The 19,071-nt window shown below is 32.8% G+C and overlaps 1 protein-coding gene across 1 annotated transcript; it reads left to right on the top strand.

Moving 5' to 3' along the window:
- Positions 1 to 10,899: 10,899 nt before the first annotated feature.
- LOC129304521 (pyruvate dehydrogenase E1 component subunit beta-3, chloroplastic-like) lies at positions 10,900 to 14,854 on the top strand. Its single transcript, XM_054944208.1, has 4 exons — positions 10,900 to 11,253; positions 11,538 to 11,635; positions 11,769 to 11,812; positions 13,607 to 14,854. Exons 1-4 carry the CDS (start codon positions 11,151 to 11,153, stop codon positions 14,577 to 14,579), a joined length of 1,218 nt encoding a protein of 405 aa, XP_054800183.1. The 5' UTR covers positions 10,900 to 11,150; the 3' UTR covers positions 14,580 to 14,854.
- Positions 14,855 to 19,071: the final 4,217 nt, after the last annotated feature.

Raw genomic sequence — 19,071 nt, 5'->3', positions numbered from 1 at the left:
TCCCTCCTCTTTAATTAACTCCTCTTCTTTCCTAAATTAATTAGGTATTATTTGTAAAATATAAAAATATTAAATAAATTAATAAAAAAATAAAATTTAAAACTAAAAAAGATATTGAAAACCATTATTTATAATTATTAAAAAAGATAAAAGATTTATATGTTGTAGATAATGTATATAATTAAATATATTTAATAATTTTTTTTAGACACAAGTAGAGAATAAAGACAATTACATATTTTAAGGAACAAAGAGCGAAAAAAAAGTGAAAGATGAAACGGTAATTGGAAAATAAAAAAGAAAAGAAAACCATGAAAGAAGAAGAAAATAGATGAACCTACCATTAATGCTGTAAGCTAGTTCCTCCAGCTTTTTGTCTAACAAGCTTTTGGAGGCAAAAGCTATTTTCAAAATTTCTTAAACCAAACAAGATTTGGATGATATTTTTTATTCAACTTGAGTTTGGGTTTTATTCAAACATGTACCAAAAATCATGAGAAGTCCATTAATTTATTAATAGATGTTTTGTGTTATGTGAAATTTTGAGAGAAGTTGGCAACTTTATTTTTAATTTATTTATAGACAAGGTAATAGATCTTCATATATTTATTAGCTCAGTTAACACATACATTGACACTAATTTTTTAGTTATTTGATCTACTGCGCCTAATTGTTTTGAGGTGGTGGATGAAGACGTAGGAATGTTTTATGTATTTAGACTTGTTTTTGTTGTTTTCCTTTCAGATTTAGTTGATTAATATATTTCTCAGTTTCCACTTGAGAGAGAGAAAGTACATGAAGAGTATCCACACCAGAAGCTAATACTAAATAGTCAATATTGTGATATAAATAATAATAGTTTGGCTCCTTAAATATCATTTCAACATTTGATTTTTAAAGGTGTGCAAAAAAAACATTACTTAAAAAAATGACTCCTTAAATAATACTCAAATTCTTTCAGGTATTAATCTTACAACTATTGATTATAAAGATATTTTAAGCAACAACAAAAAAAGTGAATATCATTGACAATGTGGGTTTTTTTAATTAAAAAAAACACCGAACTGCAAAGAAAAGTGGAGATGCATTTCACTGGGATTCCAACTTGAAAATTTAAATCCTTTTAAGTTAATATTCATGAATGTGTGCGAAAGTTTTTCTCTTTTAATGTTTTATCTTATTTTATTATTTTTATAAGATGTAAAATCTGTTGGCGACACCTGAACAACGAACCGGCAGTTCCTCAAGATTAAACAAGCACTTCCTGCAATGGAGCAAGGGAATAGAACAACAGAGACTAAGAGTAAACATAGACGAATAGACGAACAGAAGACAAAAGGAGGAAAGAATTGCCCCAAAAACTCAAGAGGCCGGTACCCTGTTATGTCCGCACCCATGGCTATATATAGCCCCAGGAAGGAGACATAAATGTTGGCTCATAATCACCAGATTAAAGCTTCGGTTACATTCTCATAAATCATGTTTAAGCACTTGCTGGGGGTTACGTAAACATAAATCTCATTTAAGCCTTTGTCTAGAAACGTTGGCAGACAAAACATTTAAAATATTAACTTCACAAAATCGGTTTATCTGGAGACGTTGGCAGACAAAACATTAATTCAAAAAATTAGTTTTCAGAAGAGGTTTAATGCTGAAAAACTACCAAGGCTTCAAGTTCAAATTCAAAATAGCAAAATCAGAGGTTTTCAAGTAAGCTAAAAATAATTATTTATTTAATTATTTTTGTAAAAATAACCCGGTAAAAGGAACTCATTGCTTCTTGAACTCGCGCGCAAGGGGGTGAATCGACTGATTTCAACTGTGATCGTCCTGAGTTGGCCTGTCTCATGTGCACGAGGCTACTTCTCCTCCAAGCCCATTTTACTAGCCCACTTCATTCCTTAGTATATATACACTAGAAGATTCCTTCTTTTAGTTAATGTGAGACTTTGACACACATACACACTTTTGATACACATACAAAAATCCCCCACATGTGTTAAAAGGATCTATGTTCGTCTGTGTTTATTCACACGAAGGATATTCACTTCGAATTTGGTATCCATTGACTTGAATCAAACCTAGACTAATAAAACTTAGCACACAAAAAAGTTGGTGTAACTTCGTTATTGAACCAACAGATCTTGAGCATGTGCTAGACGTCTTATTAATCGGATTATACCCCCACAGTCTCTGCTATTAACGATGGTTTTGCACATTATCAGCCATGCGCACGCCTGGTTTTAACAAATGCTCTAGAGATTTTGCCATAATCTTATAAGAGCGGCTCCACTCTACATTTGTATAGGTGTTTTTATCAAGTGTATCTGCAATGAATACACCATTCATAAGGACTATGAAAACATTAAGAGCTTTTGCTTAATCTCCATTCAATACATTCTAGCACTTTCTTAAGCCATAAGAAAGGACAAAGTTCAGTGCTAGCAGAACTAACAAGTGACTTGTTCTTACCCATTGAACCTTCATCATGGGATCTCCAATCACAAAGATTGGGTTGCCATCACCGTTAATTTCAAATAGGTTTAAGTCCCATTCTCCTCGACATTTCAATAATAAATTTCTTCTCTAGGGGTTTAGTCAATGGATCTACCAGATTTAACTCTGATCTCACATAATCGATTGAGATGACCCCATCTTTGAGCAGCTGCCTTATAATATTATGTCTCAATAGAATATGTCTACTTTTGCCATTGAAGGTCATATTTTTAGCCGTTGCTATTGCAGACTGGCTATCACAATGTAAAGATACTGATAGTGTGGGCTTTTCACCTATTGGAATACTTGTTAAGAAGTTTTTCAACCACTCAGCCTCAGTCCTAGCTAGCTCCATGGCAATGAACTCAAAATCCTTTGAGGATTTTGTGTTAATTGTCTGTTTTGCAGACTTTCAGGTTATTGCACCACCACCAAGAGTGAATATGTAACCACTAGTGGATTTTGTCTCTTCTGAATTTGAAATCCAGTTAGCATCACTGTATCCTTCCAATACAGCGAGAAATCCACTATACGATATACCATAATTCATGGTACCTTTCAGATATCTCAAGACTCTCACCAGAGCCTCCCAGTGTTTACTGCCTGGACAGTGGGTATATCTGCTCAATCTACCTACAGCATAAGCTATATCAGGCCTAGTAAAGTACATCAAATGCAACAGACTTCCAATAATTTGTGCATACTCAGATTGAGCAACTGGATCACCCTTGTGCTTTCTTAATTACACACTCGAATCATAAGGAGTATTTAGAGGAGCATTTTCAAGATGTCCAAATTTTTTGAGAATTTTCTCAACATAATGTTCTTGGAAAAGCAAGATTTTATTTTCATTCCTTATGATTTTTACACCCAAGATTACTTTGGCTTCACCCATATCTTTCATATCAAAATTTGAAGAAAGAAATTTTTTTGTTTCATTAACAACACACATATTAGAGCCAAAAATTAGCATATCATCCACGTACAAGCATATAATCACACAATCATTATTCACAAGCTTTGTATAAACACATCTTTCTACTTCAACAGTAGAAAATCCACCAATTGTCAAAACTTGATCAAGTTTCTCATACCATTGCTTAGGCGCTTGTTTTAAGCCATACAAAGACTTGACAAGTTTACAAACTTTATTTTCTTGCCCAGGAATCACACATCCCTCAGGCTGTACCATGTGAATTTCTTCTTCCAAATCACCATTTAAAAAAGCAGTTTTAACATTCATTTGGTGAACAAAAAGTTTGTAAATTGAAGCTAAAGCAATAAGAACTCTTATAGAAGAGATTCTAGTCATAGGAGAAAATGTGTCAAAATAATATATATTTTCTTTTTGAGTAAAACCCTTAGCCACAAGCCTTGCTTATACTTATCAATTCAACCGTTTGGAAAATATTTTTTCTTAAAAATCCATTTATACCCTATAGCCTTAGCTCCTTAGGGCAAATTTGATAAAACCTAAGTTTTATTTTTCCTTAAAGAATCAATTTCAATTTCTATTGCTTCTTTCCAAAATTTGGCATCAGGAGAAGAAATAGCTTTATAAAAATTTAACGGTTCATCTTGTACTAAATAAGTGTAAAAATCATCTCCAAAACTTGTTTCTTTCCTTTGCTTTTTACTTCTCCTTAAAACCAAATCCTCATTTAAATTTTGTTCAAACTTTGAATTCTCAACAAGTTTAGAAATATGCTTAATTTTCAAGGAAAAAATATGTTCAAAAAATTCAGTATCTTTAGTCTCTACAATTGTATTTTGGTCTAAAATATCACTTTTTAAAACTAAAAAGCGATATACTGCACTTTGTTCAGCATACCCAATAAACATACAATCAAAAGTTTTAAAACTAATTTTTCTCTTTTTAGAGTCAGGTAATAAAACTTTTGCAAGACACCCCACACTTTCAAATATTTTAAATTTGGGTTAAACCCTTTCCATAACTCATAAGGTGTTTTCTTTATTTTCTTATGAGGTATTCTATTTTGTAAAAAACATGCAGACAAAATAGCTTCACCTTACAAGTTATCAGGTGCAGAAGAACTCACAAGCAAAGCATTCATTGTTTCTTTTAAAGTTCTATTTTTTCTTTCGGCAACAGCATTAGACTCGAGAGAATAAAGAAGTGTGATCTCATGTATAATTCCTTCTTTTTCACAAAAATTATTTAACAAAACATATTCTCCACCTCTATCAGATCTAACCCTTTTAATCCTTTTGTTTAACTGATTCTCAACCTCTGCTTTATATAAAAAAAATTTTTCAAAAGCCTGATCTTTATTTCTCAACAAGTATACCTTAGTATATCTTGAAAAATTGTCAATAAAAGTGATATAATATTTTTTACCACCTCTAGTTATGATTTATTTTAAGTCACCTAAATTTGTGTGAATTAAAGATAGTAATTCAGATTCTCTTTGACTAGAAAAGTGAGGTTTTTTACTTTGTTTAGTTTCTGCACATACTTCACATTTTTCAAAATTATTGTTTTTAATTTCAGAAAGTAGTCCAAGTTGTCGCATCCTATTTATATAACCTTTACTAGCGTGACCTAGTCTAGCATGCCATAGATTAAAGGAATCAACCATATAAACAGGCATATACTCAGAAGATTCAGTCTTATTCATTTCATCAACATTCAAAATAAACAGTCTCTGATTATAATACCCTTTGCCTACAAACACATTATTTTTTATCGTTACAATCTTGTCAGATTTAAATGACACTTTAACCCCAGCTTTCCCTAAAAGAGCAACTAACACTAAGCTCTAACTTCAGGCACATGCAGAATATTGTTCAAAGCCAGAATCTTTCCTTATGTGAGCTTTAAGACCACTTTCCCTTTTCCTTGAACTTTAGCAGTTCGGGAATCAACAAGGTAAACATGGTCTTCCCCTTCCTTTATATGATTATAGGAGGTAAATATCTCTTGGCTGGCACATATGTGCCTGGTAGCCCCGAAGTTTACCACCCATTTCTTCACATCAGAAATCAAGAGAGCTTGTGACACCACTGCAGCAATGATGTCATCATCACTATCACCATCTCATTGTACCAAATTTACATTTGGCTTCTGAGGCTTATCACAGTTTGCTCTCTTCCTACATTGTGCTGCATAGTGTCCTGGTTTACCACAGATAAAACAATCTCCTTTCTTCTTAAAAAGGGATTAAAAGCATTGGGTTTGTAATCAAATTTCCTATTCTTCTTATTTGTAGGTTTAGAATCATACCTCTTGTTGTGAGGCTTTGTCTCCACCAGGTTGGCTTTGGATGTCATTTCTTTAGTTCGGGCTACACGTATTGCCTTGCGATTTGTGTCTTCGATGATGATGTGAGTGATTAGGTCAGTCAAGGACAGCTGCTTTTGTTTGTGTTTCAACTACTGTTTGTAATCAGACCAAGATTCTGGCAATTTCTCAATCAGAATCCCAACAACGAACTCGTCTGGAAGGCCAATGTTTTCAGCACGAAGCTCCTCCAGTAGCTTATGATATTCGTTGATTTGCTCATTCACATCCTTGTTCTGGGTCATCTCCCATTTGTAGTAGTTGCCCACAATGAACTTTTGTTTACCGGCATTCTCAACAGTGTACCTTATCACCAAGGACTCCCATATCTTATAAGCTTCCTTGTAGACATAGTAGACATCAAACAAATCATTAGATAAAGTGCTAATCATAGTGTGTCGGCATACCTTGTTTGCATGAGTCCATACAACTCTTTGGGCCTGATCAGTATCAGTAAGAGGCTTAGATTGAGTAAGAGCAGTGGCCACACCATGCATGTCAAGAACGGTGCAGACTCGTTCCTGCCACCATTTGAAGTTCCTGCCGTTAAAGACTTCTATCTTTGATATGTCTAGGAATGGCCTCGGTAGGGGGACAGCAACAGCGACGGGGACGTACTGACCTCCAGCCGAACCACTGGGCACACCTTCAGGAGCGACATTCTCAGCACTGTTGGTCGCCATTGGGTTGGGTAGTTCTTAAGATTGTTGGTGACACTGGCGGCAAACGTGAACAGCAAACTTCAAACTGCTTGAGTCGTGCCCAGAAGGATACTGTCCTTAAGAACTATTCCGGCACACCTGGACGACGGACCGGCAGTTCCTCCGAATTAAACAAGCACTTTCTGCAGCGGAGCAAGGGAACAAAACAACAGAGACTAAGAGCAAACACAGACGAATAGACAAACAGAAGACAGAAGGAGGAGAGAATTGCCCCAAAAACTCAAGAGGCTGGTACCGTGTTTTGTCCATACCTAAGGCTATATATAGCCCGAGGAAGGAGACATGAATGTTGGCTCATAATCATCGAATTAAAGCTTCAGTTACATTCTCATAAATCATGTTTAAGCACTTGTCTGGGGGTTATGCAGATGTAAATCTCAGTTAAGCCTCTGTCTAGAAACATTGGCAGGCAAAACATTTAAAATATTAACTTCACAAAATCGGTTTATTTGGAGATGTTGGCAGACAAAAAATTAACTCACAAAATTGATTTTCAGAAGAGGTTTAATGTTGAAAAATTGCCAAGGCTTCAATTTCAAATTCGAAACAGTAAAAGTAGAGGTTTTCAGGTAAGCTAAAAATAATTATTTATTTAATTATTTTTGTAAAAATAACCCAGTAAAAGGAACCCATTGCCTCTTGAACTGGCGCATAGGGGGGCGAATCGATTGATTTCAACTGTGATTGCCCTAAGTTGGCCTGTCTCATGTGCGCGAGGCCACTTCTCCTCCAAGCCCAATTTACTAGCCCACTTCATTTCTTAGTATATATACACTAGGAGATTCATTTTTTTAGTCAATGTGGGACTTCGACACACACACTTTTGACACACATACAACAAAATCTTCCCTCTATTATTTAAAAAAACTAAATGAAAAAATTAATCATTTAGTTTCTATAGTTTTGGCTCAGTTATAACTCATTCTCTGAACTTTAATTCATTATAACTCAATTTTTAAAATTTTGACTCAATTATAAATCAATCTCTAAATTTTGCCCCTTATAATTTAGTCCCTGAAGTTTCAATCTCTTAAATATTGATCCCTAGATTTTAAAAAATAAAATTATAAAAATTAAAAATATTTATTACTAATATCTTAAATTACTAAACTCTTTTAATATTTATAAATATTAAAAGTTCCAATTTTTTTTAATTTTTTAATTTTATTTTTTTAAAATATAGGGATCAATATTTAAGAAGTTGAACTAAATTGTAAGAGACAAAGTTTAGGAATTGATTTACAACCAAGTCAAAACTTCAGAAATTGAGTTATAATAAGTCAAAATTTAGGGATTGAATTACAACTGGATCAAAATTACAAAAACTAAATAATTAATTTTTCTAAACAAAATTCATTAAATTCACACATTCTTAATTTCAGCATATCCATTATCCAATTTTTTTATTTTTTGGCCTGACATCCATTCTCCAATTTGGCACTTGATTCCTCCTCTTCCTCTCCCAAATTTAACATTCATTCTCCACGTGCTTAAATCCTAATTTCAAACGTGTACTTAATATCTTCGTCAGAGTCAAAGCCGCTGAGATGATCATTTGAACACAGGATCTCGCCATTCGCTTTTAATTTTATGTAGTTTTATATCACATGCTCTCTCCGTCCTTGTATATATAAAAAGTTTTTCAGTTTTTTTTATTTTTAAATATAAAAATTATTAGCATATTTTTAAAAAATGGACTATTATATCCTTATTATATTGAAAAGAAAAAAGATAAATACTCTCATTAATTTACTTTAAAAAAAGAGATTCATTTTTAGGAGAATGACAATTAAGGATCTTCTAAGAACATTAATTTCAATTACGGATCATAAAATTTTAAAATTTTAATTAAGGACCATGGTCCTTAATTGTGATAAAAAAATGTAGTTTGTGAGATAGAATTCACTATTACTACTTGAAAATTTACTAACCCAACTTGAGAAAATTTGTAACGTATATTATGAAATCATGAAACCTCACTTGAAAATTAATTGTTTAACAAAAAATGCTATTTGAGAATTTACTAATTCGACTTGAAAAAATTTCTAACGTATATTGTGAAAACATAAAACTTCACTTGGGAATTGATTGTTTAATAAAAAAAAATCAATTTAGACAAGTCACTTTTTATTAAACAATTGATTCTCAAGTAGGGTTTCATTTTTTCACAATATACGTTAGAAATTTTTTCAAATCTAGTTAGTGAATTTTTAAGTGGCATTTTTTGTTAAACATTCCATTCTCAAGTGGGATTTCATGTTTTCACAATATACATTAGTAATTTTTTTAAGTTAGGTTAGTGAATTCTCAAGTTGCGTTAGTGAATCTCATCTCACAAATTATATTTTTTTTATCACAATTAAGGATCATGATCCTTAACTGAAATTTCAAAATTTCATGGTCCGTAATTAAGATTAATATTCTTAGAAGGTTCTTAATTGTCATTCTCCCTTCATTTTTTATTTATAATAATTAAAAATAAAATTAAAATGTTGTTGTGCTTTTAGTTAGATAACTAACTTTTATTGATTTGCGTAATATGATTAAAAACATTTTATAAATATGGACGGAGAGAGTAATTAAGAGTTTTGAAAGTTGAGAAAATATTTACCAACCCAAAATGATGTTGGCTTCCAACCGGAAGAAAAAATTTTTACATACTCCCTTCCTTAAAAAATATAATACATTTTTTGAGAGATTAAATATTAAAAAATATATGGTATTTTTTTAATCTTTTAAGATATAATTATTATCTTTTTTTAAATGCTCCTATTAAATAAATTATTTTATATTTATTTTAGAGTCAAATACTTTATTAAATAAAAGTAAATATAAAAAAATAAAGTTCATTAAAAATAAGTAAATATTTCATTGGGAAGTAAAATTTAATTAAAAATATTTTATATTTTTTAAAAAGTATTTATTAGTTGCCTTTAACAAGTTATGTTTCATAACCCTACTCCAACTATAAATGCCATCGCTTATATTTCTGTGGGGCTTATTTTAATAAGCTACTCAGATTAGCTTCTCTAAATAATTATATATATATATATATATATATGATTTTTTTATATTTTAATTATTTTTAAAAATCTTAAACAAATACCTTAAACTTTGTATAAAATAATTATTAAAAAAAAACTAAACAAACAGGCCGTAAAGTTGCTTTGTTGTTGTTGGCCTAAATGATCCTGACTCTAACCAACAACTTGAGCAGCGTCTGCATGTGCTGTGGGCCCTCAAACTATTTTCTCGATCTAAACAATTTTAAACCAAAGAGGCATAAATAAAATAATATTAATTAATGATGGAAAATAAAATTTGATATCATTTCATTTTTGTGTATTTTACCTGAAAATTAATCATTATCTATTCGTTTGATAATATTCATTCTTTTGGCTTGTAATTATGCTACAGAGTCACAATTTTGCCACTTAAATTAGACTATCAGCTTTGTGGCAAACTTAAGTTTTGAATATAAAAGAATTTTGAGAGAGTTATTTTGATTCAAATTAGAAGAAACAAAGCGCGTATATTTCATTCTTTCAACCATGTACTTTGTTAATTTAGAAGGGTCACTTCTAACCCTAATTACTCCTGTTAAATCATAATAAAAAATATTGATAACTATTTCATAATTTTTTTAAAAAAATAAAATCCTAATCTCTGAAAATTTTTACCTATCTTTTCAGTTATACTCTGATTAAATATTTTATACAAGTATTTTAATAATAATAGTTGAAATTTTAATGCATTATTTTAAAAACAATTACAAAAACTACCCATGCTCTATATTTTTTTTTTAATCCAACATGATCTCTAGAATATGTTAGATATTGTGGTCTATATGTAGTATATGACAACATTTTAGAGCCCTATCTAGTCCTAAACATAGGATAAAGATGTAGTAATTATTTTTACTCAATATTAAACCTTCTTAGTTGCACCATGCAATTTTATAGAAAGGTAAAATTAGAAAGTCAAACATTTTTATAAATTGAAGGATATTGATTATTATTTCTCAAGAATTATGAAATTTGTTAACTTTTTTCTACAGTTAAGACATGAGTGAGTAGGAAGTAAGAATGATCAAATAATACCAGGTAGAAATTCAAGGATTAAATTTGGGGGAAAAACAATTTATGACATATTTTAAAAGAATAACCGTTTTTCTTTAAAACTTTGACGATGTAGTTTTTGTTTCTTATATTGAACCTGGAAGAGAGTAATTAGCATTTACCAGATAAATTGAAATCATAACCTGATTAACCACGTTAAATTGTTAACAACAATAGTTTATTTTATTGTAAACGATGAAATGAGTAAAAAAGACAATAACAACAACAAACGTACTCGTAACAGAGGCCATCGGTGTTGGCAATCTCAATTTTGGTTGGGCGATGGAACCTATGCGGCTTGCCTTGTCACAATTTCGCGAACAACTGGGAGGGAGGGGAAAGTTAATGTAACCCAACGCTATAAAGACCTGAGAGTCCCTCAGGCCACAGCTCAGCAATCTCGATTCTCAATTGCTCCGCCCATTCTCTCCCTCTGCTATTTAGTTCTTTTCTATAAAATTCCCATCGCTCCTTTCTCTCCTCATTTCCATCTTCGATCCCCTTTCTGATTTAATGGCGACCCTTCTTCAGGGTGTGGCTGTTGCTTCCGCTTTCTCTGCTTCAAGCTCACCTGACTCCAAGAAATTTGGGCTCTTTTCTCCAAGATCCCACTCAGGTTTGCTTCCTGTCTCTTTTTTATCTCCCGTTGTGCCTTTATTTTCGCCGTCCTTCTTGCTGGATGGCCCTTGTGGATTTAGTTATTGGTTCTACTGGACTCTCTTTTGCAGAGTGACAGAGACAGTGCCTTCTGGGATACATAAATCTTTGGAATTCTAGGATTATGATTCCAATTCTGTTCCTTTTCTCTCATTTCTAAGTATAGTCTGTCTTTGGGCATGTATCGTGTCATTCACTCTAATGTTGATTCTTACACTCTGGTTTAACGTGCTACTGATTCAGGGAGGAAATCTGGCATTTTTGCAGTCAGATCTGATGCGAGTTTGAACCTCAATGAGGGAGCTCGTAAGGCCGAACGCTTGATTGCCAATGCAGTTGCAGTAAGTTATCTTTCCCCCATTACTTTCCGAGTTTGGTTTTCTCCTCCTCCGTTCCAAATCTATTTATCAGCCCAACGCGAATGGGTTTTCATGCTGGCGTCGCGTCCCTAATTTTTTTGTGGGTTTTCTATAGACTAAAGGAGATGGTTCTGCGGCTTCTACATCATCGAAACCTGGGTAGGTTTCTAACTGTAACCACTTACTGTTCTATCTCATCCACTGCTGTATATCTCTGTATATCTGGCTTCAGCTTTGTCTTTTCCAGTTCCTGCTTAATCATTTTAGTCGATGATATCTTGTGATATAAATTATTAGATGGAAGCTATGTTGGTTTTGTATACTAGTGATAAATTGAGCTTTACATGCAGTCCAATGCAACTCAAATTGATGATACTGTTCCAGTTTTCACTCTAACGTTTCATCAAACAGTTATCGGAGATGTTTTCTGCTATGCACACAGCACACTTAGAATGTTTGGATTATCAATGGAAGAATAAAACATTGTAAATGAAAAATGTAAAAAGTGCAAATCAGCTAGTGAAGGAGGGGGGAAACTAGCAACCTTATCAATCCTTCAACATTTCATGTTTTTTCTTCTATAATTGAAATTGAAATGTAAATAATAAATAACTTCGGATAACTGTTTAACACTTGAAATATATTGTTCAAAGGAACTTGTGCTTCTGGCAGCATATTTTCTGTCTGCTTGGAAATGCTTCCTGAAGCATGAGATAGATCCGGTGTACAGCAATTTGATTTTCTAATTCACACTTTTTACTTGTTTGTTTGTTAAGGAACCAAGTAATATATTTAATATATTTTGTTAACTGCAACGAAGCGCAACTTACATCCATCGCAGTTTGATTGTTGAATTCCAAGATAATGTCTGTTTTTTAATTTATGAAATCTCCAATGCATCAACTAAATTCTTGATCTGAAAAACTGCAAGGAGGAAAGAAAACCTGAGCTTTGTTATGAACTAATACGTTTGGGGTTTGTTTAATTTAGTTTCCTGCGTAGACCCACACGTTTGAAACATGAGCAAGATGCTGTAGGACAAATATTGGCAAGTTAAAACTGCAATTTAATAGACCCCTCGTTGAGCTATGAAGTGGCAGATTTCTTGAAAGATTCTAGGTGCTGGAGGGTAGTATTGTACATCTAATGCAAATGCTTGCTTTGGGTCTGGAAAAATTTTATTTTGCCACTCCTTTGCCCTTATAAGATATTATGCTCAGATAAACTACTGTCTGTTAGTTCCCATTTTTTGCCAATAAAAATTTCTATAGTAATTTGTTTTCTTAACAGTTTCCCTATGTAACCTGTCCTGTGAAAAAGCTGATAGCCTCTGTGAAATGGCAGCAGTTAGACTGTTGTTAAATATGGCATTGCTTATTGTTGTCATCATCAGTATCTTGGTGATAGAAAACACATTTGATAGAAAAATCTCAGTTTCATTTAGTCCAATTGTCTGGCCTATTATTTCAGGTTTCTACTATGTCTTGTTCTTTATTTGTGTATTTACATGCTTCATAAGAATTCTCAACTCTCTTGTAAGTTAAAATAAAAACAAACAGCAATCAAGTGCCATCCGCTGCCATATTTTATTATAATATCTGTCTATGTATCAGATCTTGGAAAAATTGTTTTATGACAGTGGCAGGGAGACATGAGAATTAATTGCTATTAATTAATTCTTAAGCAAATAGCAAATTTATAATATTTTATGTTCCTTATGGGGCTGATGGATAGCTGCAACAAATTATTTGAATAAATGTGGGGCAATGATGTGGGATCAAAACCTTTGGGACATTCTTTAAGGCATGATCTATAGTGTAGACATGAATGGTTGATGTTGCTTGAACTTAGAACTATGCTTTGACTCTAAGTTTTCTCCTAGTTTGCTGTGCGTGCCAGCTTTGGTGGTAGGGCCTATTTTCTGCCATTAACCAGATGCATATTTGTTTTCAGACATGAACTTCTCCTTTTTGAAGCCTTACGTGAAGGTTTGGAAGAAGAAATGGAAAGGGATCCCACTGTATGCGTCATGGGTGAAGATGTAGGTCACTATGGAGGATCTTACAAGGTGACTAAAGACCTGGCCAAAAAGTTTGGTGACTTGAGGGTTCTGGACACCCCTATTGCTGAGAACTCCTTCACAGGGATGGGTATTGGGGCTGCCATGACTGGTCTGAGGCCAGTTGTGGAGGGCATGAACATGGGATTTCTTCTTCTGGCATTTAACCAGATTTCCAACAATTGTGGCATGCTCCATTACACTTCCGGAGGTCAGTTCAAAATACCAATTGTTATCCGTGGACCCGGTGGAGTTGGGCGTCAATTAGGGGCGGAACACTCCCAGAGACTGGAGTCATATTTTCAGTCAATCCCTGGAATCCAGATGGTGGCTTGCTCAACCCCTTACAATGCCAAGGGTTTGATGAAAGCTGCTATTCGTAGCGAGAATCCTGTGATACTGTTTGAGCATGTTCTGCTTTATAACCTCAAGGAGAGAATTCCAGATGAAGAGTATGTATTGTCGCTTGAAGAAGCTGAGATGGTCAGGCCAGGGGAGCATCTAACCATATTGACCTATTCCAGGATGAGGTATCATGTAATGCAAGCTGCCAAGACATTGGTGAATAAGGGGTATGATCCTGAAGTAATTGATATCAGATCTTTGAAACCATTTGATCTCTACACAATAGGGAATTCAATCAAGAAGACACACCGTGTGCTAATCGTGGAAGAGTGCATGAGGACAGGTGGAATTGGTGCTAGTTTGACCGCTGCCATCAACGAAAATTTCCATGATTATTTGGATGCTCCTGTTGTATGTTTATCCTCTCAGGATGTGCCAACCCCATATGCTGGGACATTGGAGGAATGGACTGTCGTTCAACCTGCGCAGATTGTGACAGCAGTTGAGAAGCTCTGCGAGTAATTGCTACAATTATACGAGCAGAACCTTCATTATGGTTTTCTTCTCTTCTCCTTTTCTGAAACTGTTAGTTTAGCATCGGAGTTTCATTTAGTTCTGCATCATTGATATATAGTGTGTAAGAACTTGGTAAGCACAATAGTTTGTGATTGCCTATAATTCTTGTTATTTATTTGAGTGCTTTTGCATTCAATTCAAAGATTCACATTCACAGGCAAGTGCGGGGCAATGTTGATCCAACATAGTGAAAGTGACTGCACACTCAGACAGTTATTTCATAGGGCGGTATCTCTATTTTTTTTTTTTTTTGGGTATCCAAGTTCCAAAAATGCTAAATGCACGGAAGTTATCCCCAAGGTCTCAAAAGTCAAATCTGCTCCATCTTACAAGTTTTATTGACTACTATTATTTTTTTTAACCTTGTCCGGTTTTTCTGGCATTGAGGATATGTTTGGTAATGTGGGAATTTTAATTTTAATGTAGAATTCTTTACTTTTGTTTCAAAATTTTGCATTCCCAGCAAATTACTGTGTATTGTGTTTAGTCAGAATTTTCGTACAATGTTTGGGGATAGTGCAAATGTCGTGGATAACAAGTTTACTAGGAAATTAAAATTTCATAAAAAGGTTTTACAAATATTGCAATGAACGAACATTTTTTTTTAAAAAAAAAATCTAGCATGAACTTTTTAAGAATCATCACTTGAAAATTTCTGATGTCAAATACATCCTCAGTTTTCGACCGAGAAAAAAACACTCAAAGTTGGTGGCAAATTGACAATATGTATTGTAAATGCTTCGTGCCTCGTCAGTGTCAATTACTTGTGTGTTTATTGTTTTCAAAAAGTAGAGTTTCGAGTTTTTGATTATTATTAGATCAAAAGACTAATGTTCTTAGATGATTGTGCGCACGGACGCGAGATATTGAGATGTTTGCTTACCCATACCAACCGATTTAGATAGTCTTAACCTTTAGCCTTTTACACAAGGGCAGGTGTGGGGTGTGATGTGAATCACTGAATTGTATGAAAAGTTTAAAAAATGAACCGTGTGAATGGTAGAGGTTGTTAGAAAATTTCATCCTTAAACTATATCTTTAAGAGTTTTTAGGATTTCAAATTCATTTTTTATATAATATTTTCTTACAAACATTTGAAATGATTAATGTCGCTCATACCATTAACAAAAGTTAACTTTAACTATTAGTAAATTAGAAAATGACAAAAAAAAGCCTTAAAAGTTATTTAAAAAAGGACCAAGAAAATTACAAAAAAGTACCAAAAATTATAAACAAGAACCCAAAACATAACAAAAAAGAATCAATAAATTCTTGATTATTTTGTATAATTTTTTGATTAACGAATGATCAAAGTTAATATTTATTAATGATAAATGACACATTATACTATTTTAAAATATTGAAAGAAAATATTATATCAAAAACAAGTTTAGAGTCCTAAATACTTTTGAAGTCATAGTTTAGAGACCAGTTTTCCATTTAACTCTAGATTTTTTAATCAAAAAGTATCTACATTTATTTCATTTTTTTTTAACAAAATTCAATTCTTAAATATCTAAAGAATTGGATTTCAAAGACAATAAAGAATTCATCCATTTTTCCTTTCCTCCATCTGACAAAGACAAAAGGTCAGAACTCCAGGCCCATGAAAAATAAAATCCAATAGACAATTTTCTTGTTTCATTATTGGGGTCAAACTTTCTAGTCTCTCACTCTGGAGAGAGGGCCTGTATTTCTTCTCTTCTCTTTCTTTTTTTTTTTGTGGTACTTGGTCAGGTTCACGAAATCAACTAAGCTAATGTAATAATTAAGAATGCTTTAAACTAGATATCCTTAAATTACAACAAGAATATTATTTTAACCAAGTAGCTGTGCAAATTAACACCGATAGTAAAATTAGTTAACTTACTAGTTCTAAAAACACTTGCAAGAAAAACATACATGATACTTTATTTTTAGAAGTTTCGGATTTAAGCCTTTTTTTTTTAAAGTATTTTTCGGTCAAATAAGTATTTAGAGTTTATGATTTAGTGTTTTAGTAATTTGGGATGAGGATTTTACAATAATTAAAAATATTTTAAGGTATCAAGAAATTAATTATCTTTTCCATGATTCATAAGTTCATTTGGGTAATTCATTCTTTATTTTTGGATTAATCAAACTGCAAATCAACACAAGTAATATATGAAAGACTTAAATTTGTGAAGCATGTGAAGATAAAGGGAGTGCAACATGATTGAACAAAACCTGAGTGAGATTGGAGGTCATGGCGGCAGGCAGGCAACAAGACATGCTTGGACATGTTTTGTGGATGAATGAACTTGTATATGTGCATGTCTTCCATGTGCATGTGTTGGTGGAAGTGGAACCCAAAACAACTAATTTGATCTGATTTCCCCATATCACTTTGAAAATATGCTGTTGCTGGCCAACTTGTGAGGAAGAGCCCCCTTCCATTGTATTGGGGCTCTGTTTGCTGCTAAATTAATTAATGGCCAATCAAATCTCTTCTCATGTGGAAGGAATAATATCTTCAAATTTTGATCAATTTGATTTGGCATGCATGGATATTAAAATATATATAAGTTCATGGTTCACGAATAGTGCAATATGTTATATAATTTTTATATTATATACAAATTCCTAAAACAACCACGATCAATTCATTTCGTAAGCGTGCATCTCTTTTAGCCTCAATTTTTCTATACCAATTAGCCATTGATCGAAGTTTGAAATTTTTTTTTTAATCAATTTTTGAAATCGGTGTATACGTAAACGAATCAATATGACTTATAAACAGCTGAAAAGGATTTTGTTAGATACGGAATTCTCCACCTTTGAATCATTTAGTTTCGAGATCATATGTGGATCCTAATACTTTACGTAACTCTCACCAAAGTCTAACCTCCATGAGCTCTCCATTGATTCCCCAGTAAGAAAATATGATAATTAATAAAGTAAGCCAATTAACATGAGCATTTTTGAGATGTTATAATAAGCCTTTATTTAAAAACATATGTGTATTTGCGATACATTTTTATTATTTAACATGTACATAAACACGAAGAGTCCTGTATTAGAAAGAAAAAGAATTGTATCAATGAAAATTGAATATAATGAAAGGGGCTGATTCCTCATAATATCATGAACTAATATTTAAATCTCTACACTTAATAATAGACCTTGCCTCAAATATAATTACTTCTAAATAGGAGGATATCTAGTTATGAGCAATTTAAAACAAAAAAAAGAATCACGAATTGTTCCTAAGTAATTGCAGCTAGCTAAGTTATAAAACAAACTGATACACAGTCCTCTTGTTTCTGAACATTATTTTCTTTGAAAAATGCTAAAAATATTGCATCAAGTGGCATATCTGTTTCTTCGGAATTGCATCAAATTGAATATATATATATATATATATATAAATGCGTGTGATATGGATTTTGATTAACAAATATAATCCTCCGAAAAATGAGGAAATATAAATAATGCAATATATTTCCCGCTGTCCCGGCCCACGCATAATGCTTGATTGATTCTCGTTAATTAAACTCAATAAACAAATCCTTGAACGTTATAAGATGCATGCACACGACTATACAAGTTAAACTGAAAAATTCTTTTACATGTGCATCTTGTATCCGTGCATGCAAAAAGGTTCATGCTGAATGTTATTAATCGGCAATCTAATTAACTGCAAGTGTTTGGCGCTTACGAGATAAGCTATATAAAATGTTTACTCTATCGTTAAAAACTACTTAAATGCATGAACCTGCTTTACGCAATCATGAAGACTCTATGTCTATAGATAACTATATATATGTATCTAGCTAGGATTCTCATTATATATGTATATATACTGCACATTCAGCAGAAAATCCTTTCAGATACGATTTGTCTCTATTCTTGTCCTTTTTGGTCTCAAGTTCGTCACTACAGAACAGGTCGTCCCAACATTGATCCATATATGAAAATCACATTCTTCTCTGTTTCATGTAATTTCTCTGAAGAATTCTCAGGTAAAACTGATTTATGCCCCAAACCGACACGTTTTGCAAAAACTTGGCAGTCGTCGTTTCTGTCACTAAATTAATTAACCAGCAAACAAATAATGTGACAATGTTCAAGTTATTTGAAACAAGAAGATATTTTTATTTATTGTTGTGACCAAAAGTGTCATTATATATCAGCAGCTTAATACATGCCAAGTTGGTTTCTGAGTTGTAATCTTTTAAATTGGTCGGTGGAAAAGGCATGGTCCAGAGTGGAAACAATTGGAAACAAGGACTATTGGTTCATGTCGTTCCACATTTCTTGGCTGCCAAACTTATAATTTGGATCAAAATCTTCCCATGTGGAACACTTGTGGCTTCATATGGCAACTTGGTTTTAGATATTATCATATAAGATAAAATAGCTTAATGTCTAAACTTTTGGCTCTGATTAGCTACCAAGTGTTTCTCGATTCGCTTTG

Source organism: Prosopis cineraria, unplaced genomic scaffold (assembly GCF_029017545.1).
Source record: "Prosopis cineraria cultivar Desert tree isolate PC_DT_omini unplaced genomic scaffold, ASM2901754v1 PC3, whole genome shotgun sequence".
Lineage (NCBI taxonomy): Eukaryota > Viridiplantae > Streptophyta > Magnoliopsida > Fabales > Fabaceae > Prosopis > Prosopis cineraria.
The sequence above is the reverse complement of the archived record's forward strand: the minus strand, read 5'-3'. Positions and strand labels throughout refer to the sequence as shown.